The sequence below is a fragment of the Cupressus sempervirens genome, chromosome 6 (genome assembly GCF_028749045.1).
Source record: "Cupressus sempervirens isolate cs-2001-9-10 chromosome 6, ASM2874904v1, whole genome shotgun sequence".
In the NCBI taxonomy this organism is placed as follows: Eukaryota; Viridiplantae; Streptophyta; class Pinopsida; order Cupressales; family Cupressaceae; genus Cupressus; species Cupressus sempervirens.
The window spans coordinates 223,773,058-223,797,638 of record NC_143123.1 but is presented as its reverse complement, the minus strand read 5'-3'; the positions used below and the strand labels follow the sequence as shown (position 1 = coordinate 223,797,638).

At 34.3% G+C, this 24,581-nt stretch overlaps 1 protein-coding gene across 2 annotated transcripts in view; it reads left to right on the top strand.

Moving 5' to 3' along the window:
• LOC149552082 (uncharacterized) overlaps positions 1 to 24,581 on the top strand; it is a 107,906-nt gene that overhangs the window by 68,276 nt on the left and 15,049 nt on the right. For both annotated transcript variants that reach the window (XM_089787554.1, XM_089787553.1), the window contains exons 15-16: positions 11,249 to 11,347; positions 11,481 to 11,612. In XM_089787554.1, coding sequence (XP_089643680.1) covers positions 11,249 to 11,347; positions 11,481 to 11,612 — 231 coding nt within the window. The remainder of the gene's footprint in view (positions 1 to 11,248; positions 11,348 to 11,480; positions 11,613 to 24,581) is intronic.

Below are 24,581 nucleotides of genomic sequence, written 5' to 3'. Positions count from 1 at the left end.
ATTCGAAGGAAATACTCTTGAGATAGTGGAAGAGTATAATTACTTGGGCATAGACTTTAAAAACAAGCTCAATTGGGAAACTTGTAGAGCTAAGCGGATACAAGGGGTTTGGAGGGCTTCTTTTTTGCTGCAAAATAGGTGTCGATAGGTAGAGCTTTGAGATTGGAAAACCAAGTAGATTCTTTTTGGACTGCTGGTCACCCTTGTGTTATACGGGTGCGAGGTTTGCGGGGGCAGCCTATCCAACTACAAATGGAAGCAAATAGAACGAATACAAAAGAACCTCATCACTGCTAACCTTAAAGTCAAATCAACTATAGCATTCGAGATCCTCTTGGCTGAAGCAGGGATGTTCCCGATGGAAGCCAATGCGGTTATATGCCTGTTAAGCTCTTTAAAAAAGGTGGAAAATATGGACAAGCAATGATGGCCCAAATTGGTTGTTGAAGAGGGGCTAGCTTGAAGAAAGAAAACATGGATGAAGCAAAATGAAAAATGACTAATTAAGTGGGACATTAACATCCTAGAGTGCCCCAACACCAATGAAGAGATAAGACGGTTTGTCCCAGAAAAATTTGAAGTAGGCATGTTGACAAAACAAATAGGGAAGAAAAAGGCCCACTATGTGAAAGAGTTCAACTCCATGTGGTGCCATGAGATTAAAGATTACCTTCATATAGATATGAAATGTAAAAATAGGCTGTCAGTGGCGCAGTTACGAACGAGATCTCATGATTTATGGTATGAGACAGGGAGGTGAATAGTGCCCAAGGAGGATTGGGAAGAAAGAAAATGCATCTACTACAGTAAAGGATGTGTAGAAACGGAATGCCACTTCATCTTTGACTGACTGTGGGGCATACCAAGATATTCAGGTGCAGTTTGAGGACAATTTGAAGGAGGGCCAATTACACCAGATTTTTGAGGAAACAAGACTACATAAAACATCGAGCTTCTTAAAGTAGATTCATAACAGGCGGGCTGACGTTGAAAAGAACATGAAAAGGGTCCCATAGGCTGGCTGGTCTCTTGGACGTCATTAAAATACCTTCATCTTCATCTTCATCTTCATCATGCAAATATGGTCAATGTCATCCAAGTCAATTTCACAATGCTTCTTCCTCTTCACCTTTATGGTACAAAGATTAAGGTTGTAAAATGCATAAGAATGATTAAGGCACTTTTGGATTAATTTGATGCATCTATTTTTATGAATGGCTTAAAAAATACTTAAAATTGCACAACTCCTAGAAGTGGTATGGAGCCAACACAAAATTTAGATTGCTAGGTTTTGATGATTTGGTGTTTTTGCAATTTACACCATAGTCTTTCCACCACAAATAGATGTAGTGCATTTATCACTTTGAAGGAAATGATTTTAACTTATTAAAAATTATGCCATTTATGAGTCATGACTTAGAGCATTGTAATAAATAATAAATTAACATGCTAATAATAGTTTATTATATGCTAGTTTTAATTAGTAATTAGTTACATGTTGGTAGTTGGTGGTGGGGTAGCTAGAAGGAAGAAATGCTTTATAAAGCCATTGCAATGTAATAATCTGATGTTGAAGCTGATTGATTAGATTTGTTTGTTTGAGCTTCACACTTTTTCTCTCAAATTCAATATGTATCAGAGTGGGTTGTTAGACCTCTTTGTTTTCCTTTCATTCATCTATCTTTCCTTCTCTAAAGTGGTTCATACCATGTTCAATCAGTGAGGACCATGTGTAACAACCATTGTTCGTTCACGATTCTTGCATTTGATCAACAGAGGCTCAGTGTAGACCACGTGAAAATACGTATCTCCATCTTGTTCTTTTCTCGTTATTTTCACTCAGTTTGTTTATTTTCGTACCAAAAAAAAAAAACAAAATTATACATTCAATGTTGCAAAAACCTAAAGTGTTGTGGAAAAATTGTAGGCTTTTTAAGGTGGTTGACAAAAAGTTTTTTATTCTTCAGTTTTGAAGTTTAATCTGTTTCAACATTGGTTTGAATTTATTATGCTGCTCTTTGATGGTTAGTCTGTGCAAAGGAGGAATTATGTTCTCATCAAGCATTATTTTATTGTTAGCACTAAATATGGGAAGGTAGGTGAGAGGGTGGGGGGTGCTAGGAAGTGTTGATTTTTCGGTATCGCTGCAAATTTACTAAGCACTGCCATATTCTTGGTATGCATTTTCCAAATAGCATTGACCTCTTATTTAAATTGAGAATAAGCGATGAAAAGACATGTCCATTAATTAGATAATAAATATAATAAAAACTTAATCATATATATATATATATTATATTAATTTCTCTCATATGATAATAAACATATATCTCATATATGATGAACACACACACACATATATAAATTATATCATATATATAATTTTATATAAGTTTATCCAAATGAAGCTACCAAACATCAACACTCCCTCTTAGCCAGGGAGGATAAACACAATATAGAATCTAGAGATTACACCATTGGTAATATTAGGAATGACAAATGTAAAGGAAATCTTTGATTAGAAGATATCCACCATTTTGATATCACATTTGATATCAAGAGTATTGGTTTTCTAGAATATCAACACATGGTATTCACCAAATACTCTAAGTAATATTTTGATATAACATATGATATCATGAGTATTGGTCTCCTAAAATATCAACACATGATATTCACCAAGTACTCAAGTAAGGTTTGATATCACATCTAATATCATGATTATTGATCTCCCAGAACATCAACCTATTCACCAATTACTCAAAAATGTTAAATATCACATATGATATCATGAGTATTGATTTCCCAGAATATCAATGATATTAATGAAATACTCTGAGTAATGGCCTTCTAGAATGTTGAGATGCAAGATATTCACCAAGAACTATGAGTAATGGCCTTTCAGAACATCAATTTGCATAACATTCACCATGTACTCAAAAAATATTTCTAAGGTATGTGCACACACATTTTCATAATGCTTACAATATAAACATATACCATGCAAAGTATAATCTATTAGGATTTGCATAGATATTGTAAGATATCTATCATAATAGAAAATTAAGTTATTGTAAGATCGTCATCTTTCAATAACTTCTGCAAATACAAGTGATGATCATTTAGAAGTCGTCACTTCCTCATGATGTACACAGGGGGTAGGCCCATTAAAGTCATATAGTCACACACAAGGACTTTCAAAACTCCTCTTGAAAATCAATCATCTGAGCTCCTCAACTAGTTGCCTTTAATGAAGTGTGTTTATATCACAATGTGATCTTGAACTCATCCAGATCTTGACAGTAGTTCTCTACTGTTCAACACATTATCTAAGAGATCGTCATCTCTCATAATGTCTTTTATACAAGTGTTCACTATCTCAGAGATCGTCACCTCTTAAATAATGAATACAAATGGTGGAGCCTATAACAGTCAATAGCCTAACAATAAGTTTTTTTTTAATAATAATTTAAAAAATATAAATGTATTACAATTCAACCATACCAAGTGTTTTCCTGAAGTGATCTATCTTCACTCGAGAGAGAGGTTTGATAAGAATATTTGCTGTCTGATTTGCAGTGCAAATGTATTCTAATTTTAAAGTATTCCTATCTACCATATCTCTTACATAATGATAAGGAATTTCAATATGCTTGGACTTGCCATGGAAAATTGGAGTCACAGAAAGCTTGATGGAACTTTGATTATCACAATGAATAATAGTAGGATTCATGGATTGAGCAGATAATCCCCACAAGTAACTTTCTAAGCCAAACTACTTCCCGAGAGGCCATTGGTGCGGCAATGTATTCAGCTTCTGTGGAACTGTGTGTTATTGATGCTTGCTTTCTACATATCCAAGATATTATCGTTGAGCCTAAACTGAAACAACATCCTGAAGTGCTTTTTCCTATTAGTAACACTTCCAACACAATCTGAGTCTATGTATCCATGTAAGTCCAAGTCAACTTTCTCATACTTGAGCCCAAGATTAAGAATGCCTTGTAAGTATCTCATGATATGTTTGACTGCAACTAGATGAATCTCCTTTGGCTCACACATAAACTGACTTAAGGCATTAACAACATAGCAAATATGAGGTCTTGTATTTACCAAGTACATAAGAGACACAATCATCTGTTTGTAAAGAGTAGAATCTATGGAAGGTGATTTTGCTGTTGCTTCCTTAAGTTTATGTAGATTAGTCTCAATTGGAGAAGACATAGGCCTGCAGTTCCACATTCCAAATCTCTTCAAGACGTCTAATGTATACTTTCCTTGATTAAGTATGATGTTGTTAAAATTTTGCCATACTTCCAGTCTTAGGAAGTAATGAAGAAGTCCTAAATCTTTCATCTCAAATTCTTTGATTAGATCTTTCTTGCATTGATCTATAAGATGGTCATCACTTGTTATTAGTAAATCATCAACATACAGTATCAAAATTACCATATCATCTTTATCCCTTTTATAATATAGATTTGGATCAGCTTCATTCTTGGAGAATCCTAAGCTGGTGAGATAATTATCAATTCTTTCGTATTATGCCCTTGGAGCTTGTTTAATCCCATAGAAAGCTTTCTTGAGTCTGCAAACAAAAACTTTAGGGTTATGAGTTTCAAATCCTTCAGGTTGCTCCAAATATACCTCTTCTGTAATCTTTCCATTCAGAAAAGCTATTTTTACATTCATCTGATGTACTTTCCATCCCTTTGATGTTGCAATAGCTAGGAATGCTTTTACAGATGTGTATCTGGCAACAGGAGAAAAGGTTTCTTCATAATCAATTCCCTCTTTTTGAGAGAATCCCCTTGCTACAAATCTGGCTTTATATTTTTCAATGCCACCGTTAGTAGCATGCTTGATTTTAAATATCCACTTAGTAGAAACAACAAATTTTCCTTCAGGTCTTGCAACAATTTCCCAAACATCATTCTTAATAATGGATTAGTATTCTTCCGTCATAGCATCCTTCCAAGTTGTATGTTTAATAGCATTTGAAACATTGGTTGGTTCTGATTTAGATAAATCACTCATGTTTGCTACATAACTAGAAAATCTTTTGGGTCTTTTGCTTTCTCTGAAGGTTCCTGATGCTGCAGCGAAGTCTTGTGCTTCCTCTACTGTCTTAATGGCCCAAAGTGCTCTTTTCTTTGGATTTTGAGTTTTCTCAAGATTAAGATTTTGAATTTCATCTTCAATTTCTTCAGTGTTCTCCCTTTGAAACTTAGATTTAGTATTTTCTTCAGAACTAGGTAAGGGAGAGGGTTCTCCAAAACTTAGGGCTCTTTTGAATGCCAAATCTTTTTCAAATATTACATCCCTACTAAGTTCAATGTTTTTTTGACCAGGTATGTAAATCCTATATGCTTTAGATGTTTCTTTCAAGCTGTATGTTTACTAGCATCTAAAACATTGGTTGGTTCTGATTTAGATAAATCACTCATGTTTGCTGCATAACTAGAAAATCTTTTGGGTCTTTTGCTTTCTCCATGAATGCAACATTACGTCCATCATCTTCAAGTGCTGTAATTGAGATTAGATTCCTTTTTATTCCTGGTACATAGAGTACTCCTTTGAGATGTAGAGAACTACTCGACTTCAGTTTCAAGGTGCTATTCCCGATTCCTTTGACTGAATGAGCAGAATTATCACCCATGGTAACTTCGCTATCAACTTCTTCAGATATTGAGTCTAGTGCTTCTTTGTATCGAGATGATCCGCTATCAATTACCCATGCTTTGCTTGATACTTCATTTGACAGTGCAAAATACAATACACGATTCTCAAGATCATAGTTATCTTCTTTCCTAGTAATGTTTGTATAGTTTACTTTCTGCTTTGTATTCTCAGGGCAATTAGATCTATAGTGTCCAAATTTTTCACATTTGAAGCATTTTATTTTGGATAGATCTTTCTTAGGTTTGTCATTTCTTTGATTACCTTTCTTCTTCTTGAAGTGCTTCTTCTTACTTTTATATGAATTTGTATTGAGAAAATGAAGTTCCTCATCGTCAATTTTTAGTCTTTCTCCTTTCTTAAGTTTCCTAGATTCTTCTTGTAGGTAATCTCTTTTAAGTCTATTAAAGTCTAGAAGATTGTCTCTAGCACTTACTTCTTGTGAGAATGTTTCCCATGAATTTGGTAACCCATCTATAGCCATAATTGTTAATTCCTTGTCTTTAATTATGATCCCTATACTTGCAAGTTCGTCTCTTAGACTAGCCACCCTTAGGAAGTAAGAGTTCATAGATTCTCCCTTCTTTATCTATATATGATTTAGTTGCCTTTTTTAGTGCAAGGGTTCTAGTCACATTGTTAACCTCATATGCATTTAATAATGCATTCATCAATGAAATGCTGTTTGATGTTTCATTAGCATAGGTACTATTCATTTTTCACTCCATCTAATATGATCTGCATGACTTTCCTGATTCCTTTACTCCAGATAGTTTTATTAGGTTCAACAGTAGGTTGCTTGGATGCTGAATCAACAAATTGTTTCACATCATTGTCTTCAAGAATCATTGTAATTTTGAATTTCCAAGCAATGAAGTGTTCTTTCCCATCAAACTTGTCCTCGGGTTTGATTGTGCTTGCCTTGAAGATAGAAGGATGTCGCTAGAGATAAAAGTCTGATTGTCAATTTGCAGAGCCTAGGTTCGACTACTTGAGCTCTGATACCATGTAAAGTTTCTGCAAATTCTGTTGTAAATCAGACTGAGATAATACCTTGTATGCTTTTCTTTTTGCTGAAGATGATCTTCTATAATTCAGACATCTATGAAGGATTACCAAAAGTATTAAATGCTATTCTAAAATTGTTTTATCTCTGCAATAATTCGTATAGGGCAAAATTACTAAAAGAGCAGACTGTATGTTATTTGTGTGTCCTTTATCTACAACCATACCCTATATAAATAAGGCAACCAAAGGGCATGTCCGTTGAAGGGACATGACCCTATTTAGGTCGGCCCTACATTGTTTTCTCATTATCAGCGTCAAGGAGTAATAGCTTTTATTTGTTTATTCAAACTAACTAAGATTAGTTAAGTTCAATCTTAAATGCCATAATCCAAGGGAGACGTCGATCATGCCTAAACAAGGAACAATTATATATAGGCCTTCCATACAAGAATAAATTTGTATGATCTGTGCAATCAGATCAGTATGGTAATTGAAGTTACAGATTTAACAGTGTTGAAACTCCCTCTGAATTTGGTCAAGATCTTCAAAGATCAAATGAAACATATCCCTATCCACTCCTTTAAACAAATGTATCAGACTCCTTTTGAACATCAGTCTTCTATCTCCTTTACCTTTGAAGAAGCGTTAGACTCCCTTTCAATCCAATATCAATCCTCCTTTGCCTCCAAGAACATTCTCAGAGGAAAAGATCAAGGCACATAGCTCTTATAGTGCGTATAGAAATACATATAAGAATGTTAATTTGAATGTTAGTAATTTAACTCATGTCTATTACTAACAACATAAATGATTATAACATCTCTCTTTATTTTGAATAATTAAATTAAGATAACAAAATACTTAATTTCTATATATATGACTTTTCGTTAGGTGACATATTCTCCTAGAAGTTCAATATTTGTAAATATATTTAAATTTCATTTCATTTCATTTATGTTTCAATAACAATATAAAGAACTCAGAATAATGCTAATTAATTGTATTGTTTAACATATTTATGAAGCAGAAAAAAATCAAAGTGTCTAAATCAGAAGAGACTGCTTTGTCCACTTCTATTGATAGTTCAGAGGATAATTCTACCTCCTTGGAGACTAAGGACCAGGAAATTGAGAAAAATGGTAGTTTTGAAGGGGAGGAGGTTAGCACTCTTGATGATGATGATCAGGCTGATAATGAGGAAGAGGAAAAGATTAACACGAAAGATGAATGTGGGAAGGTAATGAAGATCTCACATTCCACAAGGATAAGGCAGAAGAAAAACTAGAAAAAAAAGATTATAATAATGCAGAGTGTAATGTTGATTTTGATAGAGGGTATGGTGTGGAAGACAAGGAGATTCTGGAGGATGATAATTATGCCAGTGATGAGATCGAGGAGGACTATACTGAGGAAGCTAAGGGGTTGTCTCCCAGGTCTTAGTTGAATGAGAATTGTAGTCAGCACACCAATTTGGAAGCCATTGCAGTGAAAGCCCTAAATGACATTAGTGATTATAGGGTGGATTGTAATATTGATATTGAATAGGACACTAAGAAGCCCAGGTTACTATGCTGCTGGACCAGTCCTAGACTAGAAATAAGGATAAAGAAATGGTTAACTTGAAGATTCTTGACATTGCTCAGGCTAGGTATTCTAATTCCCTTAAGTTTGACAACTGGGTTGTCAATGAAATTTAGTCGATTAAGATGGAAATGAAGGATGCTAGAAAGGAAATTGGTAATGAGAAGAATACTGATTTGAGTAGTCTAGTTAAGGAAATGGAGAACAATATTAAGAATTTGATTGAAAGGACAGAGAAGAATGAAGCTTTGCTGGTTACCATTTTGCTCCATAATCACAAGCAACTAAAGGCGTCTAGGATGAACGATAAAAATATTTATGAAATGCTGCAAAAACAAATGGTCATTAATTTGGACAAGGATGAGGAAGACATTGAAGAAATCACGGGTCCTAGCAAGAGAACAAGGGCCAATATGAGAAAGAAGACGGAGGACACCAAAGTGGAAGAGCCTAAAGCGGACTCCATCCTGTAAACTTTGTAGAAGCTGGAAGATCTAGAAAATCAAACCAAGCGTCTTCTCTTGGACTTGGTCTAGTTTCCTGGTTTTTCTGTTTTGGTCTTTTTTGTTTTCTGTGTCTTTGTTGGACTGTTTTACTCTCGTTGCTTTTGTTGATGATGCTGCATAGTTTCTTGTTGTTAGTTGTCTTTTTGTTTTTTGCTAGTAATTGCTTCATGATTGTCTTTCTCATGTGCATCTTCTTGTAAGAGGCTTTTGTTGTAAAGGATTTTGGGTCCCTTCAAAACTTGTTTTTGCCTTTAATCCAAAACATATTTATATGTAACAAAACATAATATTAAGTTATTAAATATCATTCTTAAATTAATATACTTTCCTTATAAATTCTCATTTATAAACTAGCTACTAATTATAAACTTTAGTTTAATATGTAACACAACTAATGATAACTATACTTACCGATGTGATTTGTCAAGTCAAATCGATGTGATACACCTTGCCAAGTCAAATTGGCTTTTCTTCCATTTTTCTCCCTGACCAATTAGATTGCAACTCACCCTTGATTTAAAAGGAGATAATCATGTTCAATGCCATTCAGTTAGCATTACTTCCTATTTGTTTTCGAAATCTCTCTCGGTGTTTCTACGTGTTAGGTATGGTCCCTCCAATATGGCCCACCTTTATGCTATACTACTTACCTTCTTTTGAGTTGATTTGACACGGTGGACACCATTAACAATGACTCCCTTCTTGCTTGCCCACCAGTTTTGTTCTGTTCGAGCATGAGAATGAATCACACTCTCGAGTAGTGCAACTTGCACATTGTACCCACCTCGACCCATCTCCATCAACAAGTCACTTTGACTCCTTACATATTTGCCAGTGTAGCCTTGTTAGCACCCCATTTCAACATTGGAATTGACATTGGTTTTTTTTTGTACTACGAGGTTTATCTGATTTGGGAATGATCCATCAATCCACAAGCATGTGATCCATCGAGCACATCTACATTGAGTCAAGTCCAATCTTGATTCTCTACAATCATCCAAGCTTGCATTGGAGACAGTTGATCAACATTCTAATTGTCTTGTAGTGAGATCATTACTATCACACTTTCTAAACTCAGTGAGACCTCGAACACGATCTACACACTATATTTTCTCCCCATCTGAATAGATCTCACTCCACAACAAGAGCCGATCAATATTGCGTGTCTTCTAATCCCATGTAGGTTACAATCTTCAAATCACTGAGCTCACACAAATATACCAGATCAGTATCCAATCTGAGGAAATTGAAGATTTGCATCATGATTCATCATCTTAGTGACCCATTCCTCTTAAATGGCAGACTAATCTTTCCTGACTCACATATGTCGACATTTGCAATTTAAAATCTCCAAGCTATCTCTAATGTCAGGATCCCTCTGAGTAATGACCTCCTCACATATGGTTTTTTTCACATATGTTGATATTTGCGATTAAAGTCTATCAGAAACAACAAACTAATTTCATGCCAAAGATATGTATATGTTTAATATAACAATTTTCTTCAACAGACACACTGCTATTTGTAAATTGGCACTAAATGTTTTCCTGTCTTCTTCTATTTTCTTCCAATCGAATGAGAGAGAATGTGATTGTTTGTTTCTATGCCTCCTCCACGTACCTTTGTTTCAAAGAATTTGCTATACATCTCTTGTTCAACTTGGCTTTGATACTATGTTGATTTTCGGGGATCGCTGCAAATATACTAAGCACTGCCATATTCTTGGTGTGTGTTTTCCAAATGGCAGTGACCTCTTATTTAAATCCAAAATAAGCGATGAAGAGACACATCCCTTCATGGACATGTCTATTCATTAATTAGATAATTTATATAATAAAAACTTAATCATATATATATATATATATATATATATATTAATATTAATTTCTCTCATATAATAATAAACATATATCTTATATATGATGAACACACACACACATATATATAAATTATATCTCATATATATATATATATATAGGTTTATCCAACTGAAGCTACCAAATATCAACAGAAAGTATTAGTGCATGACATACAATAGTTTAATAAATAATAAATTAACACTATTTATTAGATGTTAGTTATTAGTTGGTAGTTTGTAGCTGGTGTGGTTGAGATACGAGGAGGAGGAAAGGCTTTACGAAGCCATTTTAATGTAATAATTGATGTTGAAGATGACTGACTGAATTTTTGTGTTTAAGCCTTTTGCTCTTTGTTTGTTTCTTAATTTATCAATATATACAATATGATTGAAGGATCTAATTTATTCTTCAATTGGCTGCTGGGTTGTTCATCAAATTCATAGAGATGGAGAAAAGAGCTTTATTTCCATAGTCATGTAAATCTGGAGAGAGATGAAGAAAACAGCAGTTAATGGATTTTTAATGTCAAACCGTTGACTGTTAAGATTTTGCCTCTGCAGTTAACTTTGGAGAATTTTTGAAACATATTAATATTATTTTTATTATCTTATGCAGAGCGGAAGTAATGATACACACAGTAACAAGCAGCATCTGCTACTGCAACAGAAGCTTTTACATTTTGTAAATACATTTCATCAGTATGTCATGGATCGGGTGAGCATGCTCTGGTTTTTCCTAATTTCCTCTTTTTCGGAGGAATTCTACCTATGAATTTTGTTCTTTACTTTTTGGTTTGCGTGATCATAATCTCTTTTAATGTTGACAATAATTATACTCTCCGTGACAGGTTTTGTACAGTGCATGGATTGAACTTTGTGAAGGTATGGCATCTGCTGGTTCTCTAGATGAGGTTATAGCATGCCATGAAGCTTATTTGGTCTCCATCCAAAGGCAGTGCTTTATTGCCCCTGACAAACTGGTATTATATTTGGCTGTTTCAAGATTTTTAGGAAAGGATATTTACTTTATTCCCTTTTTCTATTGTTAATTTTTTTCTGGCTCTGTTCACCCACTTGTTTTACTCTTTTCTCTAATTTTAGGGTGATCTCTAGTTGTTCAAGTTATCTGAGTCAATTTATTGGCATATACCTTATGCAGTCTGGCATTACATTAAGAGAACGCGCTTAAACTTCAGTTAAAATTGACTGAAATCTCACTCCACATTCAACAAAGACTGGCTAATAATTAAGAGAATAAAGGAAGCTATCAACAGCATTAGATGCAGTCTACTGACATCTTTTTGAGAAGGCTGTGATTAGAAGTAAGGGCATCCTTTTGTTTTATTAATCTATATAGTGGATTACAGTTATTGCAATGATTAGGTCTGCAATGGAGTATAGAAATGCTTTGGTTTAACTGTCAGATGCTTTACAAGATAGCAACTTTTGCTTCTGCTCCTGGCTCTGCAGTCAACCTCAAACATGCTGAAGTATTCTGAGAATGCTGAGTTTCTAGATTAGATCATGTGAATTTTCTTGCATCAACATTTTGGACCACACTCTGTGATCCATCTTTAGGATGATAGAGTAGAAAGCCTTAGTGTGATCCATCATTCAGCTGATAAAATAGAAAGCTCATGGACTTTCTATTCTATCATTCTGATGATAAATTACTATTTGTTTGAAAACATTGATGCAAAAAAAACACACATGATCTGATCCAGAAACAACATCAACATCTATTATGGATTGTGCAAATTTGATTTCTTTGTTCTGAGAATGCCAGAAGGAATATTCCTGCCTTTAAATAGTCATACTTTATGACCAGTCACGATGAAAAACATATCCGGTTGGCATTGGAATGCCAATTTGACCATGGGAAAGTTCCACCCATAAAGTTTGAGAAGTCTACAAGTTAGTGAACTTTATTGATGTTATCATGTTAAAAATTGATGGTATAATTAAATATTCTTAATTGCACTTTACTAAACTTAGGATAATGCATGGCATAGTCTGCATATAAGACACTTTAAAGTTGTATCTTTAATTGCACATGGTGCAGGAGAAATTCTGTTTTAGGTAGTGATAGTTATCACATTCCACTTTATGTGTGAGGTCCACCTTTAGTGCACGTACTTCATTGCATAATAGAGGATGATCTACCTTTGGGGGACATGTGATTCCACCTTGTGTGGGCGATAGTTTATCTTCTTCTTGTCATCGTCTCTTATTGCGTTGCCTATATAAGCAGACTCATTTATGCACATTTTGTGGTCGACAAGTTCACAAAATTTTCCCATTTTTTACTAATCTCCATTGAATATAGAGCACCCCAAATAGCAGAAATATTCTTTAGAGAAACCTTCCCGTCTCCATGGGTTACGACAAAATATTGTGAGTGATAGAATCAGTAAATTCCTTTGTAAATTTTGGCAAGAACTATTAAGACTATAGGAACTTCACTACTCCAGGTACTTCACTTACTCCTAGCACCAGCTATCACCCTTAAACTGATGGGCAAGCTGAGATTGTGAACAAGTGGGGGGAAGGATACCTTAAAAACTATGTCATAGGATAGCAAACAACATGGCTCAAGTGGCTACACCTAGGGGAATATTACTATAATACCACACATCATATGTCCATAAATATGCGTCTATTGAAAGCATTATATGGGTATGAAGCTACCACATTTGGGGGATTAGAAAGCAAGATACTAAGCACACAAGGATTTACCCAAAGAAATATCGATATTATGAAAGCACTAGAAGAGCAATAGATCTATGCGGATAGGAATAGAGTGCAATGTACATTTGAGGAAGGGGACCTAGTATTCTTGTGATTGCAACCATACAAATGGACTTCATTAAGATGAATGAGATAGAGAAACTTGAACCTCAATTTTATGGGTCATACAAGGTGATCAAAACGGTCAGAGAAGTAGCCTATGAATTAGAGCTCCCTAAAAACAGTTGGATTCACAATGTATTCCATGTATCGAGACTCAAAAAGTTTTAGGCGAATGAATAGTGCCCTATGTGGAATAACCCTCACTCGATGATGAAGAGCTACTCATTTTGGAACTTGAAATATTACTTGACATTAGAAAAAAAAAACCAAGGAACAGAGTGGTGAGAGAACTTTGATCAAATGGAAAGGGCTACCAGATGAAGATGACATCTGGAAAAAAGAATAGGTCCTTAAAATGCTTGAGGACAAGCATAATCCCCACGTGAACCTATTGTAAGTTTCGAAATCTCCATAATGATCAAATTCTCCATTATAAAATGACATGTTAAAAATACATAATAAATTTGTACATGTTGGGCAACTATATTTCACATATTCAAATAATTAAATTACTTTTCATATCTAATTAATCTAATTAATTAAGTTCAGAATTTTATATATAATATAAAATGTAGTAAAAAGAAATACTAATTAAAATATAATACCAAATTAAAGGTAATAGAGAGGAAATAGTAATTAGAACATAATATAAATAATTAAAATAATTACTAAAAAATGCTCCCATACAAAGGTCGCGACCTCTAGTTACGTGACCAAGGGCCACTATCCTAAAAGACAACCGCATTTGCTATAAAAGCTGTGTATGGACTACAGAGAAAGGATAAACGGAAAACATAAATAAAAACTGCAAGGTTGCATGGGGACGGGGGTACTTGGGTACTTAGGGTACGGGTATGGCTATTTTTCCAAGTAGGGGATGAGGGTACTTGGGTATGTCAATTTCTTTTAAATTATAATTTAATATTTATAGAAAATCTGAAACCATGAGTCACGACAATGGTTTTTCAAAACAAGAATAGTAACAAAGTTTGCAAATGTAATGTATTGTTTTCAATTTCAGATTTGCTCTATGTTTGTAATAAATTAATAATAATATATGATAAATGTTTAGATGCATAATAGGGAAGGCAAAGTTTAAACTTGAACAATGTTGTATGTAGGTAACAATACAAAACTTTTTCAAGCTAGTTTCGCTTTTCTCTAAGTTGAATTTGTTATTCAATTGGTTAATATTGATCGATCAATTAACTTCATTTCACATAACAAATTCTTTTACCGAAGGCTTTCATCAAGTCTTTTTCGTTTTTCTATTTGTTGAGAGCCTATGCTTGATTTTTGAGGCTTTCAGCTATTTTTCTTCGATTTTGAGTGTGTATTTGTTGGTTTTTAGTCCTTTGGTTTTGCTCAAGTTATTGCTTTTCCCATTCAATGGCAACAAAAGGAAGGAACATCTATCCTTGGTAGATTTCGATCCATTTTGGCAAACACGAACAAGTGGTTGAAAATTAAAGGCCTAGAAGGGTTAATCCGAAATTGGGTGTGGATTGTGAAAGTTTTGGTCCTCCTGGAAGGAAGTCACAATTCGAAATCATAGATAAAGATGGTGCTTCTTCTTTTGATGTGAAGAAATCTCTCAGATTCAAATTGAAGGATGGAAAGGGACTTAGATCATCTCAAATCCTTGAACCAGTTGAAGAATCAGAGGAAAAATCAGAGGAAGAATCAGACAAAGAACTTGATGAAAAAGATGAAGAGGAGGAAGGAGAAGTTATGATCATATCTCCCCCAAGATCTGCACAAACTCATGAACCATCGATGCAGGAAACACCTTTTCTGAATGAGATAGATGATGATGTGGATTCATTTTCCACTGTTTTCACACCTTCCATCCCGACTTCAAAAGTCAATACATTGGCTCTTCCTATATCTTCAACAACTCCTCCCATTTTAACAAATGAGCAATATAAACATTTGGGAAGTGTGTTCAAAGATTTTCCAACTCTCACAGAAGGTCAAGTTTCTTAACTTGATATGTCTCTAATAGGTTTTGAATTGTTCATGATAGAATCCTCTTGTCATGTACCTATGATTTCAACTGTGCAAACTAAATCTTGCTTAGTTACAATGGAGATACAATCAGGATCAATAACAATGGTCTCCAGTGTACCTGCTTCCACAGATGAAAGTTTCAGCTTGCCTGCATGGTTAAGTAGGATCACAATGAAGAGAAAGAAAGTGGTCGTACCCCCATATAACTTTCTTGTAAAGAAAACTAAGTCCAAATTTTTGAAAGATAAGATCGTTTCAAGGATCTTAGTTGATTTAGAAAAAATCAAGTTTGTATAGGTTGCTGAGCCACTAATGGACAAACCCTTTGAAGAACATACCCATTTAGATTACAAGTTCACCAAGGTAGAGATCGGAAAGCAGTCATGACTTAGTTGCTTACAGAATGCTCAAGATGCACTTGCCAATGTATTGAAGAGAAAGCATGAATCATGGGAAAAGAAAAATCAGTTCAAACATGACATTGCTCACTTAAATGAAGTTATTCGGCAACAATCTTCTCAAAATGCTATTGTTGTGTCTGTGACATCCAGGGAAAAAAGGATAGTTGAAGTTGCCAAGACTTGGGTAGGAAAAGTTATTTATGAAGGAGTCCAAGCTATTACAAATATGGTTAAAGTCCTTAGGTGTATCAAAGACATGGATGAGATGGAACAAGATTTGATTTCCTCATTGACTGAAGAAGCTGATGATTTGAAAGGGATTCTTAATGATTGGGACGAGATTCCTAAGTTTGATCTAGATGCTATGGTTTCATGTGACATTCTCCCATCCTATGAAATGTTTTTCGGATATCAAGGATTTATGGGCTACAAAAAAGAAACACTAAGAAAACTGATAACAAAGTTGCAGGCAGCCCTTGGAGATTGCCAGGCAATAGAAACAAGGATCACATGTGATTTAGAGAAAATGAGATGTCAGATTCTTGATGAACACGGTGGTCTAATTGCAGTTGAAAGAATGACTTCAGAATATACAATCAGGGTCAATGCTGATTTAGATTCTGAAGATTTTGGCTTTCACACAGTGAACAAATTTGCTTTACATAAATCTTTGGCAAAACACTTGCAAGATTCTCTAGCAATAAATTCGAAAGTTGTGCAATCAGCATATGCAGATGCAGTAAGGATAGTGGCAATATCAAAGACAACGAAGATTTCTGATTTTCCTATAGTTGTCATCAAATTCAAGGCACTAAAGAACAATCTTCTTTAAGATTGTTATTTTGTTTTTATTTCTGTTTGTAGATCAAAGAGGATGCATTGCATGAAAAGATGTAATTACATGTAATGCGAGTTGCATGTAACCCAATAATTTCTCTTTTAGTTAGACCAGGTCAAAGTTGGTTGAGTTGCTCCCACTTTTTCCTCCATCTTTTTCTCAACTTCTTTGCCTATTTAAAGGAGTGCCCTCTTATTGTAAAATGATCTTTTATTGTGTGCAAGAGAGCTCTGGGGAAATTGTGCTAGCAGAACTTTGATTGTGTAGTAGTATTTTGATAGAAAAGTGAATACAAAGGAGCAATTGAAACTGAACTTTGATTGAGTGCAATTGTTACTTGTGCGAATTGGAAGCTTTGTTTGTGATTTGCATATCTTATCTTTGGTTCATTTGTTCTTGTGTTTTTGATAATTGAGTGTAAAATGAGTTAATAAGCAACTGGAGCCGGAGCTTCGACTAGGAGCAATTGTAGAGATATATAGACTAGAAGCTTTGTTTGTAGCTTATATTTCTTTTTTGATTCACAAAATAATTAGGATATCTTTACTTTTGGAAGTCTTTGTGCCCTATTAGTGAAGCTTATTCATATATAATTACGACTTGACTTATAGCCAAATCGGTACACTTTCAGCTAGCCTTTGAGTTAATGTTGGTTTATCAGTATCACTGTTTTCAGCTTTTAGATAGAAGTGTTGTTAGAGATTTCACCTTGCCCATTAATCGCTCCACGGGTAAGTGGATTCTTGCCTAAAAGTTGAGAGGAAAGAATATTAATAATACCTTTTTACAAAATCTCTCGACTTTATGCTTACCTTGAGTTGATCCAAGGAACTATGAGAAGGGGGAGCCTTCCCTTTAAGGTAGGAGAGACTCTGTCTCACACGCTGTGGCTGGTCATCCTATTTTGCGACTGAATTTTACCTAAAACTGTCGGTTGCAAAATATCCACCCAACAAACAAGAAGATCACAAATCATATAACAATGACATATTACAAATGATAAACTTCTGAGTTGAATAGTGATAATGTTTACTATTAATCAGTATTGCATCAAAGTTTCAAACTGATCATGTATTAAATAAGGCTTGATGAACAAGCAGCTGATATGTAAACAAAAACCCGAAAAAATTCAGAAATCTTAATCAAGGTCCTTAGCTATGATGCTCTCCATTGAGTACCCATTATTTGGGGTATGTGTATCCGGTACTTGGGTATGAATACCAGGGGTGTGGGTACGCATACCCATACAACCTAGATAAAAAATAAAGATATAGACAAAAACGGAGAAAGGGACAAACACATAATACAATACAACCAGTCCTAAGATATTACATAGCAAGGAACGATGAATGCAAAGTGGACAGACAAAAGCGGACAAGACAGTAAGAAACCAATAACAAGCAAAACGGTGAAAAGGGGAATCCTACTCAGCACGATGACACATAACAAGGGAGGAAAAGGGAAAAAGGACAAGACAAAACCCAATAATAAGAAAAATGCAGTAAGGGAAATTATTAATATGACAAAATGCAAGCAATTGCCATGTAAACACCATCAGTTCCAAAGGCAGGGAAAGACCAATAGCAACGTAGAATAAGAAAGCCATTTAACATCAGTCAGCAGGGGAAGGAGCAGATTAAATAAATAATTAATAATTTAATATCTGAAATTACAGCAAATAGTATTGAAAGATAACAGTACAGTATATAATAATAATAACAGAGAAAATGATGATTCGAAAACAGCGAGGATAGAATAAGAGGAGAATATTGCTGAAGGAGAAACAAATTCAGATCAGAGGTATACATATATGAAATTCTTTAAATTGTTTTAGAGATAAAAATGGTAGAAAAATTTATCAATCTAAGGATTGATAATCTTATAGATAGATTGATAATCTTATAGAGATAAGAATCATATAATAGAGACCAAGGTAAACTTGGTAGAGGGCATCTAGCATGGATGTCGAGTTTCTAATAGAGAGCTCACAGATTAGTGGACATTCAATATGAATCTCTAGAGGCAATTTATATATTGTAGTGGTTAATCATATTCATATGCTAGAGATTAGAGGCTTGGTTAGAGGTGGGATTCCTACCAAGTAATTGTTAATTAGTATGCTCATTAATAAAGATCCCAAAGGCCATAGAAAGGCATTCACCATACGATGGTTGCCTAATCAGGAATTCTTCTCACCGGAGGGTAAGGAAAAATTTGGAAGGAATTTCTTCCAAGGATTAGATGGGTTAGTATGGGGATTAGTACCTAGCTAAATTTAATGGTTAATTCATCATCTACTAAAATGTTAAAGGATTTACATATATTTGATTTCATAACTCTATATATATTTTATCATGTACTTACAAATTGTTGCAGGTTTCAGTATTCAATACTCAAACTAGTAGCAGGGACATAACAAGTGCACTTATCACATTATCATCCTCCACATGTTGCATACACTTCATTGTATGATGGAGGATGATCCACCGTTGGTGGACACGTGATTCCATCTTGTGTGGGTGATAACAACTTATCACAGTCTCTTATTGCCGTGTCTATATAAGGGAGCTCAATATGAACATTTCACTATGTCCATTATTAATAACATCATTCTTGCATCTTGTTGTCTTGCATTTTGTCACCACAAAATGTAGGTAATAGTACAAAAATTTTCCAATGTAGTTTCACATTTTTGTGAGATTAGTTCATTATTTAATTGGCTAACACTGATTAACCAATCGACCCCAATTTGTATAAAGAATCCTTTTATTGAAGACTTTTGTCAAGTCCTTTTCGTTTTTCATTTTAATAAGCTTATGCTTGATTTATGAAGCCTTCAACGTCATTTTTCTCATTTTTGAGTGTGTGTTTGTTGGTTTTTGGTCTTTTGGTTTTGCTCAAACCCTTGTTTTCAATTTTCCCTTCGATTCTGTATATCTTAGGGCTTAATCGTACTTGGTAGTCAAAATATATGACCAGATAAGTGCCCAAAATGTGGGCTCTCCAGATGCAATTGCATGATTTGAAAAGTCATGTATTTTCATGTTGATATTCACTTTTTGAGAAATATAACATAAATTGAATTTACGTTATCTTTTTAAATTAGTTATCACTTAAATTTATCATTTCTTAAATTACTTATCACTTAAGTGATTGAAGAGCACTTTATGTTATATTTTCCTGTTGAGTTGCTTTTGAATTTTTCACTTAACTGACTTTATTAACTATATAGTTTGATTTATTTCATGTTTTAATTCAAAACATCGAAATTAATATTACTTATTGAATGATATTTGCACATAATATATTAAACTATATACTATAAATATGATTTTGACCCAATTAAGTGATATATTCTCAAAAAACAATTAGACATGTGCTTAATTGATCTCTTAAGTTGTGAAAATACATGTTTTCCAACCCATGTAAATGCCTTTAGAGAATGCAGTTTTGCACTAGAGGCATTTTGAAATACTTAAAGCATGTAAATGCATGTATTTTAAAATGTGCATTGGATCAACAAGAGTGCGATTTGCATCTAAAGGCTTCAAGACATGAAAATGCATTGTTTTTACTTACATGCAAAGAGCCTTGGAGTGTGCGATTTTGCAATACTTGTAGTGTTTTGACAATTTTAAAACGTTCAAATGCACTCTGAGAGTGCGATTTGTAGAAGAGACTAAGTCCCGTGCATTTTGAAACATGTAATGCCTTCCCAAGAGTGCGTTTGGACCATAGCTACGGGACTCTGCAAGTCCGAGCAGGACTCTGTGAGTCCAAGCCAGAGTCCACATTTTCGAGGCAAATGGCCTATGGACTCGGACATGGCTTGAGCTCAGGACTCGCAGGTGTGGACTCGCCGAATCCAAAGACTCGCTAGATTTGCTGAGTCTTGAGCTCAGGACTCGCAGGTGACTGAAGCCATAAATAGACAAAATAAATTAAAATAAAAGGTTAAGCTTTTTGTTTTGTTTTGTATAACATCCGTTTGACCTAAAAAGGTCATTCCACCCTTTTGCTAATGCTTGTGATAGAGAGGAAAGCGTTAGAGAAGAGTATTGGGGTTTTGAAAGAGAAATTAGCAAACTAGTTGGCTCTCCCATATCGATTGCTAATGGTTTGTGCAACTTTGTAGCTTGCACTTGAGCATTGAGAGGAGTTTAAGGAAGCATTTGGAGGAGGCTTCTACAAACTTACTTGCATTTCCATTGTTTGTGCAAATTTGAAGAGGTAAGCAACAAGTTGCATTTTTTTGTGTTGTTTTGTAAATTATTTTACATTCATGTTTTTTACTTTACAGTTTTTTTACATTTGTTTTAGTAGACTACTTCTAATATCTACTATTTAGATTTATTCTAATTTATCTCGATGACAAACTTGATAAATAAGAACTAAGAAGGCTCTAAAGTTAAGAAATCTGATTTGATGCTAACTTTTTTCTATTTATAATATATTCATATTACAGCAGCACCCACATTGACATCATGCCTTAGGTTGAGCCTTGTGGAAGTGGAACTAGGGCTGCATGTAACCTTGATGTAGACCTAGCTGCAATAGCAAGGGATATGGCTTGGAGACATGCCATCTGTAACAAATGGATTTTCATATCGAAAACAAAGACGGTTTAAACTAAGAACTTCCAACATTCATAAATATACAACTGAATCCTTTTCACATGACATTAACTGCTTTTATCAATTAACTGAAAATAACTATATTCATGATTATTTGGAATAACTAGATTAACGATTAACTAAACGTAACTGTATTCATGATCAATTGAAATAACTAGATTAATGATTATTTAATCATAAATATATTCATGAACAATTGAAATAACTAGATTAACGATTAACTAATCATAACTATATTCATGATCAACTGAAATAACTAGATTAGCAATTAACTAATCATAACTATATGCATGATCAATTGAAATAACTACATTAGCAATTAACTAATCTTTTCTTCATACAATTAAAGTAAATGCTTATTAAGAAAAGAAGGAATGAAACACACAAGTATCATTTGAAGGATCTTTAGTTGGTTGTGCAAGCCTCGGCTTTGGTGAGAGGAGAAGCATTAACATAGGCTTAACCTCCCAACTTCGAACCATACTTATTCCACACATTTCTATTCTTAATCCAGCCACTTGAACATCCTGGTGTTTAGAATGTCTGCATAGTTATGAAACAGAGTTGGTTGCACAACTGGGGCTACTGACATCAAGTGATCATTAGATGGCAACCATGCCTTAAACTACCTTGGCCAAGGATTTCAGATGGGTTTATTGACTCGATCACCACCGCTCGACTTGACGATAGGTTTCATTTCAAGGATGAGCATGAGCTATTAAGTTTATTTCATTTAAGTTATTCATGTTTGACTTCTTTTTGCTATCTTGCAGATTTATTCCACCTCTTCACCTTACTTGGCTACACAGTTGGTGAGTCCCAGGTGTCCGGAATTTTCTGAGCAATCTGCTCTATGTTGCTTATTATGCTTATCACATTTGTGACCAGAAAGATTATGTTCTTGAGACTATTTGGAAAATATCATTGGATAGTATATTTCATTCCAGATTTTATTATATTTTGATAAACACTTACATAAAGGTTGTATCTAATTTACTATGAAAGTTTAAGGAAGAGGACTGATAACAAATGACATTGAGTATGTAGCAAAACTCATATTGTATCTTGAAATAAATTTGGAAAAGAAAAAGTCTTAGGAGCCTAACTGGTTGTTATGGAAAGCAATTAAATAATACTGAAATGACATTACATGACCTGACGTATATTTTGAATATGTTTGAAACCCTGTAATCCGAATTGAAAATCTGCTCTCCTTTAGACGCTGCAAATGTATCACTGCAGAATACTTATTTCTCGATGGCCGAGTACATACTGCAGATCTGCTACTTGTAATGGACGTTTAGACTGGAAAGAAAAATGAACTTCAGCACACGGGTTTGTGTGAAATTGGGTGCTGAAGGTGACAAAGTGAATAAGGAAAACACAATAATAATGAAGGGTAGTCGGGTGTGTGGAATGTATATCCGACTCTTCTCACAACTCCCATTTTAAAAGAGCAAGCCCTGACTTCTTGGCTTCCACTATTTTAAAAGATTATATGCCGATTCAAATTTTCAAGTGTTAAATTGATTGAAAAAGAGAGGGAAGGAAAAAAAAAGGTTGGAAGAAAGAGTTGGAAAGATTTATAATTCGGTTTTATTTTTATAATATGTATATACATACGTTCATGTGAATGTATCAATGGGGTGACATCATTTTACTAAATTATTATAATATAATGGTGCCATTTCATTTTTATATTTATATGTACGCATATATATATTATAATAATATGATGAAAGATCAATTAATATCTCTTGAGGTATGTTTTTATATTTTAATTAGATTATTGTATGCTTTCTTAGATTATTTTCTTAATAGCTCATGTAGGTCCCACAAATATATTTTGTGTTCAAGTTGTTGTGTCCTTTCCAAAGAAGTTTAAGGTCATAACTGTCGATCCTGATGACTGAACTAGGCGAGCATCCCATTCCGATGATCCCATTTAATGATGCTTCCCCCCTCTTCATCTTCTCCTGCAATCACCCAAGAAAACACTTTCACCGTAATAACAATTCTATAGTAATTTCATATAAACATTTTAAGAGACTTTAAATTATTAATAATAATTTCGAATCAAGCAACTACTAATCATCTAATGACAGTTAATGGTTAACGATCATCTTCATTAATAGTTAATACAACGTATATGAATAACTACCTATTTCACATGATCATGAAAGAATAATTGGTTAAATCCAACGATTATGAACAAGTTTAAAATTAGGTCAAAATTTTGGGATGTAACATACCCTTCCCCTTAAATTTTTCATCGTCCTCGATGAATATCACAACAAAAACCTTAAACAATACTTAATTAGTTTAATTTAAGAAAAGAAAGGAAATGTTCAGATTCCAGCCCTAGAGAAAAGATGAGGGTATTTTTGAAAATTTCGTGATAATCCTCCGAAATGGCATTATCCGCTGCATACTGATCCCACTAGACCTTGCATTGTGTCACCTCCCGATTTCATAAGCGTAGCTTACGCACCTCGTGTAATGTCCCCTTTTTAGCATTTATAGCATGATGTTGTTGTTAGCCTATTTCCCCACGGTCCCGTAGGCTAACTAGGACATTAAAGAGACTTAGAGGCCATTTGGCCTAGATAGTTTCAGCTGCAGGTCTTTTTGTGGGGTTTTGAGGCAACTTTGGGCATACTTACTATTTATAGTAAGTCATCTTGGATATGGTCGGACATCCAGTGGCAGCGGTATGTCGATGGTAATTGTTTAAAATTGACAAGAAGACTTGTTTATCATTGATAAGATTTGTTATGCATTGATAAAGCTATTTTATAAAGTTAAATTTAAATATTTAACTTTATTAATGCATAGACTATAGTTTGTGGGAAATATTTAAATTAAAAGAGTCCCCTTTATTTTATAACACATTGGAGACATAAGTTACATAAAGGGAGTGATGTTTTATCCCACATGGAGAAAACGAAGGATTGAGCTCTTGTGAGAACACTATAAAAGAAAGGGAAGAGCTTCTTTTTAGTATGCTTGGAAATATCAAAGAAATTGAGAAATTTTCTGGAGATTATGTCTCAATAGTTTGAAGGACGAAATCCCTTCAAGCTGGAAATCTTGACGCCATTAAAAGATATGGTCTTGAGATTCAACATGGTAGCAGTCCGAAAAAGCAGATACAAAAAAGCAACATGAAAAAACAGAGCTGAAAAAGCAGGGTGAAAAAGCAATCCGCAAAAGCAA